This window comes from Scyliorhinus canicula, chromosome 16 (assembly GCF_902713615.1).
Source record: "Scyliorhinus canicula chromosome 16, sScyCan1.1, whole genome shotgun sequence".
Taxonomy (NCBI): domain Eukaryota; kingdom Metazoa; phylum Chordata; class Chondrichthyes; order Carcharhiniformes; family Scyliorhinidae; genus Scyliorhinus; species Scyliorhinus canicula.
Genome location: NC_052161.1, coordinates 70,113,097 through 70,131,525, shown reverse-complemented (window position 1 = coordinate 70,131,525; position 18,429 = coordinate 70,113,097). Strand labels below are relative to the sequence as shown.

Sequence of the window (18,429 nt, the reverse complement as noted above, 5' to 3'; positions counted from 1 at the left end):
TAGTGAGAGGGTCGCTACTGGCAGAGCGAGAGGGGGGGGAGAGAAGGTTTGTCAAATGCCTGCTGATCATAGCCTGAAAGTACCTAATCTTCACGATGCTGTTAATAATTGTGAAAATGGAGTATTGGGTTGTATCTGGAGGACAGTGGATGACAACAATTTAGTGTCAGAAGTGGCTTCATTGGCAGCACGGTAGCGCCGTGGTTAGCACTGCTGCCTACGGCACTGAGGACCCAGGTTCGATCCCGGCCCTGTCCGTGTGCAGTTTGCACATTCTCCCCGTGTCTGCATGAGTCTCACCCCCACATCTCAAAATGTGCAGGTTAGGTGGATTGGCCACACTAAATTACCGCTTAATTGGAAAAAAAGAATTGGTACTCTTTAAATAAAAAGAGAATTGGCTTCACCATGATCCAGGTCAGTGATGTAATTTGACAATCTGGGACGGGTTTTAACCCCAAAAAACAGTTGGTTTGGATAGGTTGAGAGGTTTTGGTGTTACTCATCTGAATCCTGACCGACAACCCGCATAGATTCACTTTTTAATGGAGGTGAGATAGGCAGCCAACCATCAGCCAGGAGGCAGGTTGGAAACTACAATTGTGAGATAAGAGCAGTCCTGTTTGTCTTTTCTTTACTTTAAAGAATTGTTTTTAATAATTGTTGCCTGCTGACTGGGCTGTTTAATCTCACGGGGGCTTCACTTGTCTCCTCACACCAAAACAAAATATAACTAACTATACACCTTCATGAACTGGTGTTTTAAGTTGGGATAACCTCTCAAATAACATTAGCGTGTTTTGTGACAGAAAATGGATCACCTTTATCTCCCCAGTAAGAGCTACTTGCCCAGAGCACTATAGCAAGGGTCTGTGGGTGATTACTTGCGACTGTCCAAAGCTTTCGATGCCATCTTCCAAACGTGGAACATGAAACAAGACCCTTTGGCCAAGGCATTCCCCCGCCTGTAGCTGCACAATGTCTCTGGCTTCCATCTAGTTCAGGCACCATGAAACGTTCCTATTTGAGGGGAGCGCCAATCATTGGAAACCAATTCAATAATGACCGCCCTGAATACTCAATTGCTTTCTTTACCTGCGATAACTTAGCTGGATTTAACCTAGATGGCTGTTGTTTGATTGGAACCGCGTCCCTCACATCTATGGCATGCATTGCTAACCCTGTTCTACCTAGTTTATTCCCGCCACTATATTTAAAGGACTGCAGTAACTATGCTCCTAGCTCTTAACTAGGAGATGACTTAAATGTTCCCGTGCTTCCTTACTGTCCAAATTAATTATAGGGTAGTCACTGTCAGAATGTGACCCCACGTCTTCCCCCTGCTTTGTTGCTAATGAGCCCTCCTGCTTGTTCTCACTTCCTCTAACCCAAGACTTTTTTAACATGTTCACTTGACACACTATGCAATTTGCATCTATCTGGGGTGCTTACCTCATAGTTTTCCTCACACTTTCCTTTCAATGTACAGCCCATTGAATCTAGCTTCCAGGGGTGCACCTGATACAGTTAACAACACCAGCACTCTCTGTTATAAAACTCTGAGTCGGGGCCTTTGTATCAACTCAGGCCTTTGCTGGGCTGTCTTTAAATGTGTTATTTTTGAGTCACTTGGTTATAACTCAATCAATCTCTTTGAATTGAATATCTTTGCCTCGTTCACTGTGGCTGTCTCATTGTCATTCAGCTGACTAAAAATTGTATCAGATCACCTAATTTCACCGGCCTCACCCTGGGCTCACAACTCCTCCCTCTTTTGTTTTAGTTTATGAGCCTCTGTTTGCATCACCACACAATCCGGAAATACTCCAGGGGGGTCTGTCATTTCTCTGTGGGTAGGATGCTCTGTTGGCTGTTCATTTATGGTAGGCATCACTACCATCTGGGATCCTGCGATATAATTTGCTAGAATTAATTGGAGGCCTGTAATGGGCAAGGTTTCTAATGCATCTATCACTATTTCCCGTGTCTTCAAGCTACTCTGTAAGCTTATTTTTACTAATGGGATTTCTTTCCTCTCTCCGAGAATGCTGCTAATCAGCACTGTTTCTTTTAATACCTCTTCTGGACAAAACAATGCTCGGGATTAAATCACACCTGTATTTCATAACCTTTTAATATCTCTTCCCCTTTGACCCTATTCACCCTGGCACAGAAAATCTTTAAACTTGTCCACCACCTGCTGGTCATTCTGCCCCTGTGCAAGTGCTGCACACATGTTCTCTCCTATTGTCTGTTCCATTACTCAGTGTACAAAACCCATCTGCTTCTGTTCTCTAGCCTCCAATACCATATTTTCCTGCGGCTGACCGTTTAATTTCCCGCACAGTGTTAAGGGGCGGCCCAGTTTATTACAATGAAAATAGCTGGGCTAGAATTTTCTGGCCATTGAGATTCTCTGTTCCCGGTGGTGTTGGGGGGGGGGGGGGGGGTGCTTCAATGGGATTGATAAGTGGCGGGAGTAGAGAATCCTGCCGCCAGTGAACGGCGTGCCTCTGAGAAACACATGACTGGGGGACTGTAATATCCAGCCCCTGCCCTTTTTAAAAATAAATTTAGAGTACCCAATCAATTGTTTCCAATTAAGGGCCAATTGAGCGTGTTCAATCCACCTACCCTGCACATCTTTGGGTTGTGGGGGCGAAACCCACGCCGACATGGGGTGAATGTGCAAACTCCACATGGACAGTGACCCAGAGCCGGGATCGAACCTGGGACCTCTGTGCCGTGAGGCAACAGGGCTAACCCACTGCGCCACCGTGCTGCCTGTCCCTGCCCTTTTTCATATCTCTCACCTCTTCAACAGACAATATTTTGAAGTGAAACCTCCTTTGAGATTCGGACCACTCCTTCTCTGGCTGATCTGTCCTACCTGTCACCTTCCCAATTTCTAACTTGCTCCGATTTAATATTGGGTCTAAAGAATGGCTTTGGTTTATGAACCAGTCGTCAGCAAGCTTCACTGCTTGTTCTGCAGTTCTAACTTTGTACTCCAATACAGGAATTCTAATCATGGTAGGTAAGGAATCTTTAAAATCCTGCAACAGAATTATCTCTCCAGTGGCTTCATAGGTCTCTCCTATTTTCAAGGCCCTTACCCACCTTTCAAAATGACTTTGCTTAACCCTTTTGAATTCAAGGTAAGTCCATTCAGCCTGTATTCTTACAGCTCTAAGTTTCTGTCTGTAAGTCCCTGGTGCAAGCTCATATGCCCCCGATATAGCTTTCTTCATTGTCTCATAGTCTATAGACCAGGGGTGGGCAAACTTTTCCGTGCAAGGGCCACATTCAGAAATTCACAATTTTAAAGGGCCGCATAGTATATTAAGTAAAATAATTAATATTTAAAATAGCCAAAATAAAAGGTTTTTAAAGAAAAAAAAAGCAATTAATTTTTATTAATTAATATTTTAAAGTAGAAACTTTACATGAAACACATTTATTTGAAAAACAAAGTAACTCAGTTTAAAGAAAAAAAAGCAATTAATTTTTATTAATTAATATTTTAAAGTAGAAACTTCACATGAAACACATGTTGTGCCGAGCAATGATCACCCTACTCAAGTCAACGTATCCACCCTATACCAGTAACCCAACAGCCCCCCCATTAACCTTAAAATTAAAAAAAACAAAAAAATTTTTTTTTAAAACACTTTTTTTTTATGACTTGATCTTGGTGGGCCGCATAAAGACCCGCGGCCCGCGGGTCGTAGTTTGCCCACCCCCGCTATAGACTTTTCCTCTGATTAGTTGTATAGGCTTCACTCGCGCTACCAATAGGTTTCGTTTGTAAAGATTGGGGGTCTAACAATGTTGTGACAATCTCATCTGTTTAGCTATTTTCTCAAAAGCACAAAAAAATGTTTCGACATCTCTCTCATTGTATTTCGGTAGAGCTTGTACATATCGGAACATCTCACCACTAGTTTCCCATTGAGAACCACCTTCCTCCGCCCCCTGCTCCAACCTTTCGGTTGCTGCTGTCTGTGTACGAAGTTGGAAGCCTCTCTCACCCTCTCTTTCCTCCTATGCGGCTTTCTCCATTTGCCTTTTAAATTCCCTCTCTTTTCATTCCCGTTGAAACGCTCTCTCCCTTTCTTTTTCCTGCATCTCTAGCTTCTTGTATGGGCAGTACGGTAGCACAGTGGTTAGCACAGTTGATTCACAGTTCCAGGGTCCCAGGTTCGACTCCCGGCTTGGGCCACTGTTTGTGTGGAGTCTGCACCTTCTCCCCGTGTTGGCAAATGTTTCCTCCCACAGTCCAAAGATGTGCAGGTTAGGTGGATTGGCCATGCTAAATTGTCCTTAGTGTCCAAAAAAGGTTAGGTGGGGTTATTGGGTTATGGGGATGAATTGGAAGTGTGGGTTTAAGTGGGGCGCTCTCTCCAAGGGCCGGTGCAGACTCGATGGACCGAACGGCCTCCTTCTGCACTGTAAATTCAATGAGTCTATGATTCTTAAATTCTACGTCTCTTTGTACTGAAGCTTTGTTAATTCAAAATCCTCATTTCTCAAAAGTTTTGGTCCAGCTAACCACTCTTGTATATTTACATGTATTGATAGACTTACAATTATCTCTGCCTTCTTCGCTCCTGGAGATAACACAACTTGCAGTTTATCTGCCAATGACATCAATTTGGTTTTGAGCACACTTTTCAAACTTGCTATGGTTATGTTGTCTCATAGAATTTATAGTGCAGAAGGAGGCCATTCGGCTCGAGTCTGCACCGGCCCTTGGAAAGAGCCTACATCTTTCACTACATCTTCACTCTATCCCCAAAACCCAGTAACCCCACCTAACCTGTTGGACACTAACTGTTTCTTGGGATAGCTGATCACGAGGTGGTGGGGAGGGAATAACCATCTAGGATTATGGATGGAGCAGGCTTGACTGGTGTTTCAAATCCATGCCCCACTTGGAGTACTGTGAGATGTTCTCATAGGATCACTACAGTGCAGAAGGAGGCCATTCGTCCCATCGAGTCTGCACTGACCATGGAAAGAGCACCCTACCTAGGCCCACGCCCCTACCCTATTCCCGTAACCCAGTAAACCCACCTAATCTTTTAGACACTAAGGGATAATTTAGCATGGCCAATCCACCTAACCTAGATATCTTTGGACTGTGGGAAGAAACCAGAGCACCCAGAAGAAACCCACGTGGACACAGGGAGGAAGTGCAAACTCCAAACAGTCACCCAAGACCAAAATTGAACCCGGGACCATGGCGCTGTGAGGCAACAGTGCTAACCACTGTGCCACCCTCGGCACCACACCTGAGGGAGAATATTTTTTGCCTTGGAGGGAGTGCAACGTAGTTTAGGAAAATGATTCGTTGACTACAAGGGTTAAGTTAAGAAAGGAGATTACACAAATTAGACCTGTTTTTGGTAGAATTTAAAAGGCTAAGGGATGACCTGATCGAAGTATTCAAGATATTAACAGGAACAACAAGGTAGATAAAGATAAACTATTTCCTCTGGTTGGAGATTCTGAAACTAGGGGGCATAGTCTAAAAATTAGGGCTATACCATTCAGGCGAGATGTTTGGAAGAACTTCTTCACTCAAAGGGTGGTTGAGGTTTGGAACTCTCTCCCACAAACAGTTGAATCTAGAACAGTTGTTAAATTTAAATCCGAGATAGATTTTTGTTAAGCAAAAATATTAAGGGACATGGCAGATATATGGAGTTAGGACACAGATTAGCCATGATCTCATTGAATGGTGGGACAGGCTTGAGGGGCTGAATGGCCTACTCCTGTTCCTATGTTCCTGTAATTCCAGATTTACAGGTGTTTCATTCATTTTTTTTTAATCATCGTGAGTATTTGGAAATGAGTTCCACTGTTCATCACACAAGACACAGAATGCCAGAATACTGAAATTCTGCTTTCTGCCCAAAGAAACCTGAAGTCACAGGGTTAGAAAACCTTCACTGAGTGGATCAAGCTACTTGGGAAACCTTTGCTCTGTATATAAAGATGGGAAACTTGCTCTCATTTCTGTTTGTTGGTGCAAAGTAAAATTACTCCTCAGTCATGGAATTTTCATTGTGGGATGTAATCTTCGACAGATAACTATTTCATCACGTTGTTCAGATAGTACAACGCTTGGCTTAACCCACCCTCTGTTTTGACTGGTTGTCGTGTCTTTGCAGTTGGACAGATTCTAAGTCGCCCCTCTGACTTTCTTTACCACACGCAGGATGACCAGACTCCATTGCACATCGCGTCGCGTCTGGGAAAGGCCGACATCGTACAGCAATTGCTGCAGCATGGGGCTTCTCCGGATGCCTCAACCACCTCGGGCTACACACCACTGCACATTTCAGCCCGGGAAGGCCATGAAGATGTGGCCTCAGTTCTACTGGAACAGGGGGCGTCACTTTCTGTGAACACCAAGGTATGGCGGATGAATACTTGGGGAGTTTCCACTCTGAACGCAATGAGGACTTGTGCTGGTTGGGGTACTCTTCGGGTCCCTGCGTAGTTTCAGTGAAAACATAAAGTTTTCGCTGACTCAATAGGACAATTGAGTGCAACTTTCTTTTTATTTGTTCTTAATCCTTGTATACTCCTTGATGCATTTAAGATTGGTTACCTGGTACAGTTTTATCAATATGTCTGAGAATGGGTTTCTTGTCAAAAAAAATGTATTATTGATACGTTTTGATCCAAACTCCACCTGTGAGTGACTTGATTTAAGGGCACTTTAAAAATACCGAACCATTAAATAGTTTCATCGGTGTACGATAGTAAACTAAATATGTTTTGATATTTTCACTTCCTGCCTAATAATGCTGATGCACCTTCGGAAAAAGAGCACAATATAAGGGGCCCTTCCCAAACAGTCCAATCAAGGGAATCTCGCCGTTTCGACCAGTTATGGAGATTGGGGACCAATGCAGTCTATAAGATAGCAGAAAACACCAAGCAGACAAGTTTTGGCTGAGATTCTATTTATTTACAATTTCACAATCGTTTGCACTGGTTTAGCCAATTCTGCTTAAACTTGCTGTTTTTATTGGCATAAGCAAGTGGAATCTCAACCCCTTGGCTAAACTAAAACTAATCTTTACGTGCTCAAAGGTTCAGTTGATTTACTAGATAAAAAATCAACTTGCAAAAGATTTTCTCCTTCTACCATATCCTCAATTCTGGTGGAAATCTGTAACTCTCATCCCCGAAAAGGCTCCGGAGGAATATGCCGACTAGGGGCTCTTCACAGTAACTTCACTGAAGCCTATTTGTGATAATACGTGATTATTATTATGCTGCAATCTATAGAGATGTCCAAACTGGAGCTTGGTGGATTCTTATGAGTTAAGGATACCAAAGGATTTGAATTGGTATTTATCAGCAAATGTGCAAAATATACAACAGGGCACATACGTTGGGATGGTGGGTTGTTTATTATGAAAATTGTATGAATTGGAATGACTGTTGTGTATATTTTGAAATGGAAAATGTCCTGAATAAAAATATTTAAAAAAAAAGATACCAGAGGATTTGGAGTTAGGATGTTCAGTGGGGTTGAGGTGCAGTATAACCATGATGTGGAGATGCTAGCGTTGGACTGGGGTGAGCACAGTAAGAAGTCTTACAACACCAGGTTAAAGTCCAACAGGTTTATTTCGAATCACTAGCTTTCGGAACACTGCAAGGATTCACCTGAGGAAGGAGCAGTGCTCCGAAAACTAGTGATTCGAAACAAGCCTGTTGGACTTTAACCTGTTGTTGTAAGAGTTCTTAAAGTATAACCATGATCTAATTGTATAGTGGTAGCAGGCTCAAGGCGCTGAATTGTCTCATCCTTTTCCTGCATTTGCTTTTCTAAAAGTTTGTTGCACGAACTGTAAAACGCTGAATCATCTGAGGGCTGACTATACCAGGGTGGATTGAAGAGTATAAGTAATAGGAGCAGGAATTGGCCCATCGAGCTTGCTCTCATTCAATACAATCAGCGTCTGGCGTGCAACCTGATGTAATGAAAAAAAAAAATTTTTTAATGGAAATATATTTGACACCTCTCTGCTGTCCCATTACAGAAAGGATTCACCCCGCTCCATGTGGCTGCAAAATATGGGAAAATGGAGGTGGCCAACCTTTTGCTTCAGAAATCTGCATCACCTAATGCTTCTGGAAAGGTAACAGGCATTCTCCATTACACTGTATTTATTACGAAGTCAAGCCATGCCGCGATGATCACCTTGAATCAGATGGTCTTGGGCTCAGGTCGCACTGCAGAGACTCCAGCACAAAATCTAGGCTGACACTCCAGTGCCGTTCTGACAACATATTGTACTGTCGGAGGTGCCTACTCTCGGATGAGGCATGAAACCAAAACTCTCTCCGTTAGATGTAAAAGATCTGATGGCACTATTCCGAGATCTCCCTGGTGTCCCGGCAAACTGTTATCCCTCAAATAGCACCAAAAAAACAGATCATTTGATCATTATTACATTGTTGTTTGTGGAGATGATGCCGTAGTGGTAATGTCACTGACCAGAGGCCTAAACTAAAGTTCTGGGAACACAGGTTCAAATCCCGCAATGGAAGCTGGTGAAAGTTAATAAATCTGGAATATAAAGCTAGTCTCAGTAATGGTGACCATGAAACTATCATAGATTGTTGTAAAAGTCCATCTGGTTCCCTAATGTCCTTGCCCGATCTGACAGCATGTGTCTTCAAACCAACAGCAATGTGTTTGACCTCTGAATGGTCTAGCAAGACTCTCAGTTTAAGAGCAATTGGGAATGGAATCCCTACAGTGCAGAAGGAGACCATTCAAATCTGCACCGACTCTTTGAAAGAACACCCTAACCCAATGTTCCATTTTCTCTTACCTTGTTTGCTGCTGACAAACATGGAGGAAATGGTTTGGGTCCCTTTGACCCTCGTACATGCTCCTCCAATGGAACCTGTTGGATGAAGGTGTGAAGCCTTCCGGTGTCGGAAAGTATGGAGTCTCCAACTGTCTAAAGTTTTGCATTTTTTTTCCTGTAAAACGTTATCAGTTTATAAACTTTATCCTGTAAAACCCCCGAACTTGTAAAAAAAAAATGAATTAAAAAAATGAAAAAAATAAAATTAAATGAATAAAATAAATGAATAAAACGCCCCCGATCTTGTAAAACAAAAAACTGCGACCGTTTAAAAATAAAAGCGGCCGCATTGCACATGCGTGCCAGCTCATTTGCGCGCGATGATCTGGCACGCATGCACAGTGGGCCGCATTTTTGTAACATGTTCGCGGCCATTCTGAAAGCCGCTTGCAGCCGGTGTACATAACAGCCGGCTGCTGCGCGCAGATTTGCGCGATCGGGAGCGCCGTGACGGACGGCTCCGCGACCCTCCTGACACCCGCCCATGACTCACGGGTTTGCGCCCCGAGTTTGACAATGCCTGCCCTAACCGACTAACCCACCAGTAACACTGTAACTCCACCTAACCTACACATCCCTGGACACTAAGGGGCAATTTTATTATGGCCAATCCACCTAACCTGCACATCTTTGGACTGTGGGATAAAACCCATGCGGATACGGGGAAAATGTGCAAACTCCACACAGACAGTTACCCAAGGCGGAATTGAACCACCGTCTCTGGCGCTGTGAGGCAGTAGTGCTATCCACTGTGCCACGGTGCAGCCATGAAAGAGGAAATTTTTTTTTTTTTAAAAAGCTTGCTGTGGACTAATTGGTTGACTCGTTACCCACATTGCAACACCTCAAAATATTTGCAGCACCGTGTTTCTGTAATGTACTGGTTATCACAGTCGCCTAACACTTGAAAGGTTAGATCTTGAAACCGAGCAGAACTGTGAAAAAATGTTCAAAAGTCCTAATTGCCTGTGAAGCAATTTGAAATGTCCGTTCTTTGTGAATATATAAATGGAAGCCTTCCTTTTTATGTATGTATGAGTTTTGCAGCGATGCACCAGATTAATGTATTACCTAATCTGATACTAAACACATAGACCAGAAAGGTCAAAATTTTGTTCAATTAATCTCAAACAGGATAGCAGTGGAGCTGTTATAACTAAGCTCAGCACCCTTGAATTAATTGAAGCCACAAGTTCAGCTGAGATGCTCCCCTTCCTCCCATTGCCACCCTTCAGTCAAATATTCAGCCAGTACCAATTGTTCAGTAAAGATTGCATTGATGTTGAAATGCTTTGTACATCATCGAGTTTGTACGTGCCCTGAGGAATCTCAGACTAAAATAATATGGCCTGAGCTAACCTTCAAGGACAACTATTATTCCTTCATAATGGAGCTGCATAAAGAAGCAATCAAATGATGCATGTGGTCGGAGTACATATTCATCATGATCATATTTGAACACAAGGTTAATAGTGAAAACAGCTGACTTATACTTTCCAAAGTTACTACTTTTAGTGGCAACCGAGGAATCCAAACGAGAGACGTAAAGAAACTTATCTTATTATGAAGCAAACTATATAAACAGTGCACTCCAGATCCTAACCTCTGCCCAGCTCCCATTTGGACCGACTTTTATGGCAGAGTCCATTACTCTGTTGCTGGACCCTCGCCCCTCAGTGGGGAAGCTTGTACTCTATGAGGCTTGCGGGGAGGCTGATTGGTCCGTCCCTTGGGGGTTATACCAAACCCCCCCCCCCCCCCCGCAAAGTCTGAAGAGACCCTTCCAAGGAAGGTGGAGCAGGAGGTGCCTGCTCTTTTACACCCACGGTTACGCTTCTTGTGCCTATGGGGCTGGATCAGGAGGTGTATATATCTATGGCGAACACCATTTCCTTGTTGATCGCCATGGGGGGTCCACTACTGGCGTCAGCTCTATGGCCTGTTCACCGTCAGAAACCTTTGATGCCTGGGTCTCCATATCGGAGTCAGTGTCCTCGACCTCCTGCACTCTGTATCAGGTCCCCCAGGGGGCAATGTCCTCGAATCCACTGGTGCCGGGGCTGACTGATTAGAAGGTGGTTCCTCCAGAGGAGTTTTGCGTCTAGCTGATCTCCCATCCCCACCCAAAAAACACTCCAGCAGCCCGGTGGTGATAGCCACCCTCCAATCCTGGAACCAACTACGGCTATTAGGGCAGGTGACCAAAAACTTAGCCAAAGTGGCTTTATTGAGAGTCTTAAAGAAGGAGAGAGAAGTGAAGAGGCAGAGGGGTTTAGGATGGGAATGTCCGAGAGCCCCTGTGACTGAAAGCATGATTCATTCATGGTGGATGCAAGGAAACGTGTTGTGTTTGAACAACGATGTAAAGAGTTTGAAAGTGGAATTGTCTTTATTTGCAGAAATTCCTGATTTTAATTTGTTTATCTCACTCCTTTTGCTTTCAGAGCGGCCTGACTCCACTACATGTGGCAGCGCACTATGATAACCAGAAAGTGGCACTTCTGCTATTGGACCAAGGAGCCTCCCCACATGCAGCAGCAAAGGTACAGTGTACAGACAGCCAGGACATGGCATCAAGCAATGGGTGCGGAGAATGATGACTCTGTGGGGTTTGCGTAGTGAGAAGCCTATGGCTTTTAGTCCAGTTATACATACCCGGAAGATAGACCAATCACTGGGATTTATCCAACGCTATCAGTTATAGTGATTGATAGTTTGGTGGTAACGTTGTGGTATGTTCTGATTTGACATGGGCGTTAGATTAAATTTTTGTGGGGGTGTTTTAAAAACTTGTTTGTTGGTAACCTTCTGCATGTTGACGAATGAGAGATTGTCCGAGATTGCACCGTTGACTTGAAGCTGGCACGACAGGATTCCAAGATAACCTGCCAGATAGCAAGACCCATGACAACCTGCGGCCAGCCACTTATTTTGCTCAGAGAATGTTGCATTGTGTACTTTCACCATCGTCCTTCATTCCAAAATTTGGCACTTAGAAACAGCAGACCGTGATTGCAGAGATGTTGAAACATGTGGATTCTGGAGGCGATTAAGGGATTCTGGTGGACAAAAAGGTTTTATCAACCGGGTAGACGTCCTGCTGATTTAACCTTTATTCATGATGATTATGAATGTGACAATGGTACATTTCTCTTTGCAAACGCATGTAGAGCAAAGCAAAGTATTGAAAGGAACACCCGGTTAGTTTAATAGATCCCTCTGCATGCAGCTAAGGATGTGTCACTCCCTTGCCATTAAGTTAAATGTTACAAACACCTGCTGGAAGCAACTTGGTTGGATGCAAATAAACTGTAGTTAAACCTAGTACCTTATTGTGTGGGTTTCATTCCTGGCCTTTGTGCTTCTCTCTGTCTTGTTGCCAATTTCAACCCTCTGACCTTCGTATGCATTAGGGATATCGGAACAGGTGAAGACCATTCAACTCCTTGAGTCTGTTCACCATTGAATTTGATATTGGCCAAAGTTCCCTCTGAGCCTTGTGGCTGTGCAGCAACCCAAAGTTTCCATGCAGGCCGCACACAATTCAAACCCTCTAAATTAGCAGAGGGACCAACACTGTGAAAGGGTCAGGTTACAAAAACAATTAGAGGTCCCAGTGATCTTGGCTGATGAAACTCCTGACTCTCATTGCTCTGTCTTGGTACCAACTGAACAGCTGAGCTCTAATTTTCAAGTTATGCTTCTTGTTCTGCTCTTCCTTCAACAGAGGAAATAGTTTATATCTATTTAACCGATCAAATTATTTATTCATCTTAAACTCCTCAATTCGATCACCCCTTTCATCCTTTGTAGTCAATGGTTACCATACCTAGTCTATGTGGGTAGCAAGGTAGCATTGTGGTTAGCACAGTTGCTTCACAGCTCCAGGGTCCCTGGTTCGATTCCCGGCTTGGGTCACATTCTGTGTGGAGTCTGCACGTTCTCCCCGTGTCTGCGTGGGTTTCCTCCAGGTGCTCCGTTTCCTCCCACAGTCCAAAGATGTGTGGGTTAGGTGGGTTGGCCATGCTAAATTGCCCTTAGTGTCCAAAGAAAAGGTTAATTGGGGTTACTGGGTTAAGGGGATGGGGTGCAGGAGGTGTGTGCCTGAGTGGGATGCGCTTTCCAAGGGCCGGTGCAGACTCAATGGGCCGAATGGCCTCCTCCTGCACTGTAAATTCTATGATCCTATGAACCCTGTTCTCATAATTTAACTCTTTTAGCTCTGTGCTGCTTGTCTGGGGAATCTGCATTGCACCCACTCCGAGACCAGGATATACCTTCTTGAAATGCAGTGCCCAGAACTACAAGCAGAACCCGAGATGGAGTCTAACCCGTGCTTTGTACACTGGAGTGTAATTTCGTAATTCAGCTCTCTGAAGATAAAGGCCAAGCTTCTAAATTATTATTTTGTACACGGTCACTAGTTATTTTTGTGATTTCTGTACTTGGAAACTAACGGGTGGGTCATTAGCTCTGTTGGCTGGATGGTAGGTTTGGGACAAAATGAATCAATTCTAGGGGTTTATACCCCGTTGCCTTGCCCATACTTGATGTGGATGCCCCTCAAACTATCTAACCTATTGTCTGTCTGTCTCTCTCGCTCTTTCTCTAATCGAGAGAGCTGTCTGCGATCCTTTGTGGACTTTGGCTAATTACCTTTAACTGTAACTGTACTTGGACCCCTAAATCTGTTCTGTCATCAGTTCCTAGCTTCTCATCATTTAGAAAATACCCTGGACTGTCATTCTTGGATCAAAAGTCCACTTATTCACAGTTAAACTCCATCCGCCACACACACATTTCAAATCTGTGGAGTTGGGGTGAGGGAAATGGTACGTATACTGCTTGTTATTAATGACGCCCCCCCCCCCCAAAAAAACTAGATGGGAATGAGCTCGCAGAAACAGAAGTGAAATAAGACAAAGAGATAGGAGTTTGGAGGGGCAGTATCAAATTTCCTATCAAGCCAAGTTAAAGTTTTACGTAGGAAACTGGAGACCAGGCTGCACGATCAGCTAGGCCCAATCTCATAGGGGACTCAATCCTCTGCCGTGGTACTAGAAGGAGCAGTGTAGGGTGGGACGAAGAATCTACACCCTGCCCTGGAGAGGGGTGGCACGGTGGAAACACGTTGGCCGAGAATCACTTCTACTGCTCTAACCCACAAACGGTACTTCCTGAGCCATCTCCATCTTGTTGCAGCTGTTAGGTTTGCTTCTACCTAAGAAACCTAACTAGCCATAGTTCAACCAGAACAGCAGGTTAAATCTGAGGTTTCCAGCCCCACTAACAAATTCAAAGTAAGAAATCACCTCCTAGGAGCTGCAATGACCCAACCCTGCCCAGCCTCACAAAAATCCAGAAGCCTGCAGGTTGGAGCCAGTTTCCAAACGTTATCCAGAATGTAATTTCTCACCTGGTTTTCCATGTTAAAACTCTTCCAACCGGCAAAATTCCAAGACCCCTAGGCCTGCATCCTTCAACCCCTCTCCCAATAATGTACATAGACATGGTAATTCCATGTTCAGTCACACTACTCTGAAAATAGTATCAGACTTGGGAAGAGGAGGGGGCATATTTCATGCAGAGCGCAAGTTAAATTGAAAATTGTGTTTGGAAAAACCAACATGGTGTCAGCGGTACTGTTTTCATTTTCGCTAAACTTTGCAGCCGAAGAGTTATGACTTGAGAAATGAATAGAATCAGAAGAGGGCCACAACAAAGTACAGATGTGGTGGTCATTTGTCCCATCATCATAGCAGCCAATTTGCCTTCAATGATTTCTAGCCCTCTGACTTCTCTTCCATGTGTTGATTGGTATCTGTGAGGAGAGGACATGTCAGAAATTTGCCATACGCCAGTTTGAATATTGTGTCCTCCGGCCCTGCTCTGAAATTTCAAAAGATTCCCCTTCCAAGTAGCATATGTCTTGTGCTTTGAAGGTTGGAGGAATGCAGTCCTTCTCGTCTATGCACATAACTCAGTCCTTGACTCTAAGGATCGATTTCCACCTCTAGACTCTGAATTTTGTCCAGGGCTCAGACATCTCCCTTGTGACCAAAACTGGACCTAAACACTCGAAGATATCCTCAAACTTAAAACCTACTGGGAACCCATTCAGTATTGTCCTTGCTGTGTTGACCGCTGTACTAGGATGGTTGAAAGTGTTGTGTTGAGTGACAAAAGTTTTCTTTCCACTTGACCCTCATCTGGTTCATCAACATTCATTGCTGTGTTCTCCTTCAGTATCCCAAGTAGAGAAGCCAGGATCTAATCAAGAGGTTCAGTGATAATTGTCACGTTGCCATTGGACTGTTTGCGACAATGCACAATTAAATTGTGGTTGCAGCAACATTTGATGGGAGATGCCAGGGTCTTGGTCTAGGAAATCATCCCAATGCCTGGCTTGGCAGGGCCGCATATTACAAAATGGAATTTGACACCATGCTAAATGACTTTCTGACTGTTGCAGATGATCTCCCAGAAGTCTCAGACTCCTGTCCATCACATCGCTGCAATTTGTTCATTCCCAAATGCTCCAGGGATTCTGATTGCCAAAACCACCAGCGAGTTGGCTAAAAACTGCAACAAATTGCGCAAAAATGCAAACAAATCATTTTGTACACCGATTGGCGTACTGTGTGCGCGAGATCTCCAGCTCCTCCTAATTCTACCCACTTCTTAAAAAGAAAGTCGTGTTAGATTTTAAAATATTTGTTTATCATAAGGACATAGCCTAGAGGATGGTCAGCGTCAGGATACTGGAAGCAAGAATACCAAATGTAGGACAAAACAAAACATTTTAAGCACAGGCAGTGCAGCCCTCTTCCGAAGACAATGTGTTAATTCGCGCAATGCCCTGAGTATGTTTAGAAACCTGCTTAAAACCTATTTAAAAGTCTCTCTGGCTGCTTCTTGGCCTTCTGGCTGAAGCCATCTCCACTTTGCACAAATAAGAAATTGTAGCACGTTGCATTGATATAGACTCCGTGTCTGATTACTGTTTATAAATCCACATAAATAACTCCCCGATTGGCTTTCAACCAAATTTACTCTGCTTGACTGTGTGTGCTATGTCTCCATCTGTATTTCTATCTCTCACACACAATCTCTTTGTCTCTCTGTTTCTGCATCTCTCATTGTCTCCTATGTTCCTCTTCCTATGTCTCTTTTTGTCTGTACTAGATTATATGTAATATATTGAAAAAGGTACGTTTCATCTGCATGTCCAGTCTTGCAGCTATTAAGCAGATATAACACCATTGATACACTGCTCTTCAGTACAGTTGGAAAACCCTCTTTTAACAGCAAAAGCCACAACTTTGCACTAAACTTACTATCCCAATAAACAGCATCTATCAGGTCCAGTTCCTTGGATCCTTTTCGGGATACTTGACAATTTGCCTTAAAGAATAGGGAAGGTCAGTAGCTGAAGATTACTAGCATTTTCCAGACTACCCATGAGCAATGCCACAGGATATTTGCCAATGTCACATATTCGCTATAAAACACTTTGACTGCTATTGAATAAGAATGGTGTTGTTTTTGAAGATATCACAAGATCAAAAACAGCACCATGGGGGAAGATTCCTTCCAGTCACCATGAGCCTAACGGGGGCACGACCTCTGAATGCTATTTCTAGTGAACTCACAGACATATTCTTTTGGAATGTTTTTATGCTCTGACTAGCAATAATAAAGGTCTCAAATTATTTTCTGTTTCCTTCGCTTACCATCCCAAACACAACCACAATTTCTACCCAGTTTTTTTGAAAGACAGGTTTTTTTTAAACAAAAGAAATTCCGTGATCATTTTGAGCTACTGACCCATTGGGATTTGGGGTTCTTTAAAAATACTTCTGTCAGGGCGGTTAATTAATGCTTGACAAAGAGTCATCCAGATTCTAAACGTTAGCTCCCTTCTCTCTCCACAGACGCTGTCAGACCTGCTGAGATTGTCCAGCATTTTCTGTTTTTGTTTCAGATTCCAGCATCCGCATTAATTTGCTTTTATCATTGAAGTCTGATTCGCTAAAGCAGAAACTCTGATTGGTTGTGCTTGATATCATGGGCGTGACCTAACCGAATGGGAACATGTCCCTTAACGAGTCCCGGAGCACCGAGAAACACCACGTTATCTACCGGGACTCTGGTTCTATTCAGGGCCTCAGCGGGGAACGCCCCACCAAGACCGCACTTAGTCCAGTTTCCTGAGACTAGCTGTCTCACTCTAATGTGCAGATTTGCAAAACAGCGATTCCTCCCACGATGGGCGTGATTCAGATCCCACCGTCTCACGCGATCACATTAGGTTTTGCAAGGCAATCTTTTTTTAATTGCCTCTCTAATTTGTCTCTCAGAGCCTCCTGGAGATTTTTGTAGAATTTCCTGGAGACTCCGAAGCAATCCTCGCAAGTAGATAACCCGATGTACCAAGAGGGCAAGGGAGGGGCTTAACATAGAAAGTGAGAGAAGCAGTAGGCAACTCAGCACCCCCCTCCCCCCATGGCATTCAAATGGCCATGGCTGATCCTTTATCTCAACACCATACTCTCGCTCTCTCCCCATAGCTCTTGACACCTTTGGAGTCTAGAAATCTATTTCCTCCTTGAATATATTCAGTGATTTGTCCTCCACGGCCTTCTGTGGTAGAGAATTCCACAGGTCCACCACCCTCTTCATCTCAGTCTTAAATGGCTGAGCCCATATCCTGAGACTGTGACCCCTTGTTCCAGACCCCCAGCCAGAGGAAATAACGTCCTTACAACCATTCTGTCCAGCCTGACTGAATTTTGTACCTTTCAATGGGATCCCCTTTCATTCTTTGAAATTCCAGTGAATACTAGCCAAGTCGGCCCAATCTCTCCTCATCCCACAAGACAATCTCGCCATCCCAGCAGTCAATCTGGTGAACCTTCGCTACACTTCCTCTGAGGTAAGTATAGTCGTTCTTGGATAAGGAGACCAAAACTGTGCACAATACTCGAGGCGTGGTCTCACCTAGACCCCATGCAGGTGCTGCCGGCAGCAAGTTGAACAAAAGTGTGAATTAAAGAAATTATTTCTGGAGGTGTTGAAAAATAAAATAAGAGGTGCATCGGGTGCAGTTGGAGCTTACATGTCAAAAGCTGAAACCCAGTTTTGATAGAGAGCGAAGGGCGAATGTTACGCTCAGCTATTGGAATGGTTAGCATGGTTTCTTTTCTTCTCTTTGACTCTTTTCTAGAATGGCTACACTCCCCTGCACATAGCTGCCAAGAAGAATCAGATGGACATAGCAACGACGCTGCTGGAATATGGTGCTGACACCAACACGGTGACCAAACAAGGCATTACACCAGTGCACCTTGCCGCACAGGAGGGGCACGTCGACATGGTATCCCTGCTGCTAACTCGCAGCGCAGACGTAAACCTGGGAAACAAGGTTGGTGGTCATGCAATCTTTGTTCCTTTTCACTCTACTTCTGTTCTCGAATCCCCCCCCCCCTCCCTTCCAGGGAGAAGCAAAAAATATATAATGGAGGGT

The 18,429-nt window shown here is 44.0% G+C and overlaps 1 protein-coding gene across 43 annotated transcripts in view; it reads left to right on the top strand.

Annotated features, from left to right (window-relative positions):
* The window catches only part of ank3b (ankyrin 3b), an 888,954-nt gene that overhangs the window by 689,063 nt on the left and 181,462 nt on the right, over window positions 1-18,429 (top strand). For all 43 annotated transcript variants that reach the window (XM_038773874.1, XM_038773871.1, XM_038773899.1 and 40 more), the window contains 4 exons: window positions 6,224-6,421; window positions 8,067-8,165; window positions 11,348-11,446; window positions 18,130-18,327. In XM_038773874.1, coding sequence (XP_038629802.1) covers window positions 6,224-6,421; window positions 8,067-8,165; window positions 11,348-11,446; window positions 18,130-18,327 — 594 coding nt within the window. The remainder of the gene's footprint in view (window positions 1-6,223; window positions 6,422-8,066; window positions 8,166-11,347; window positions 11,447-18,129; window positions 18,328-18,429) is intronic.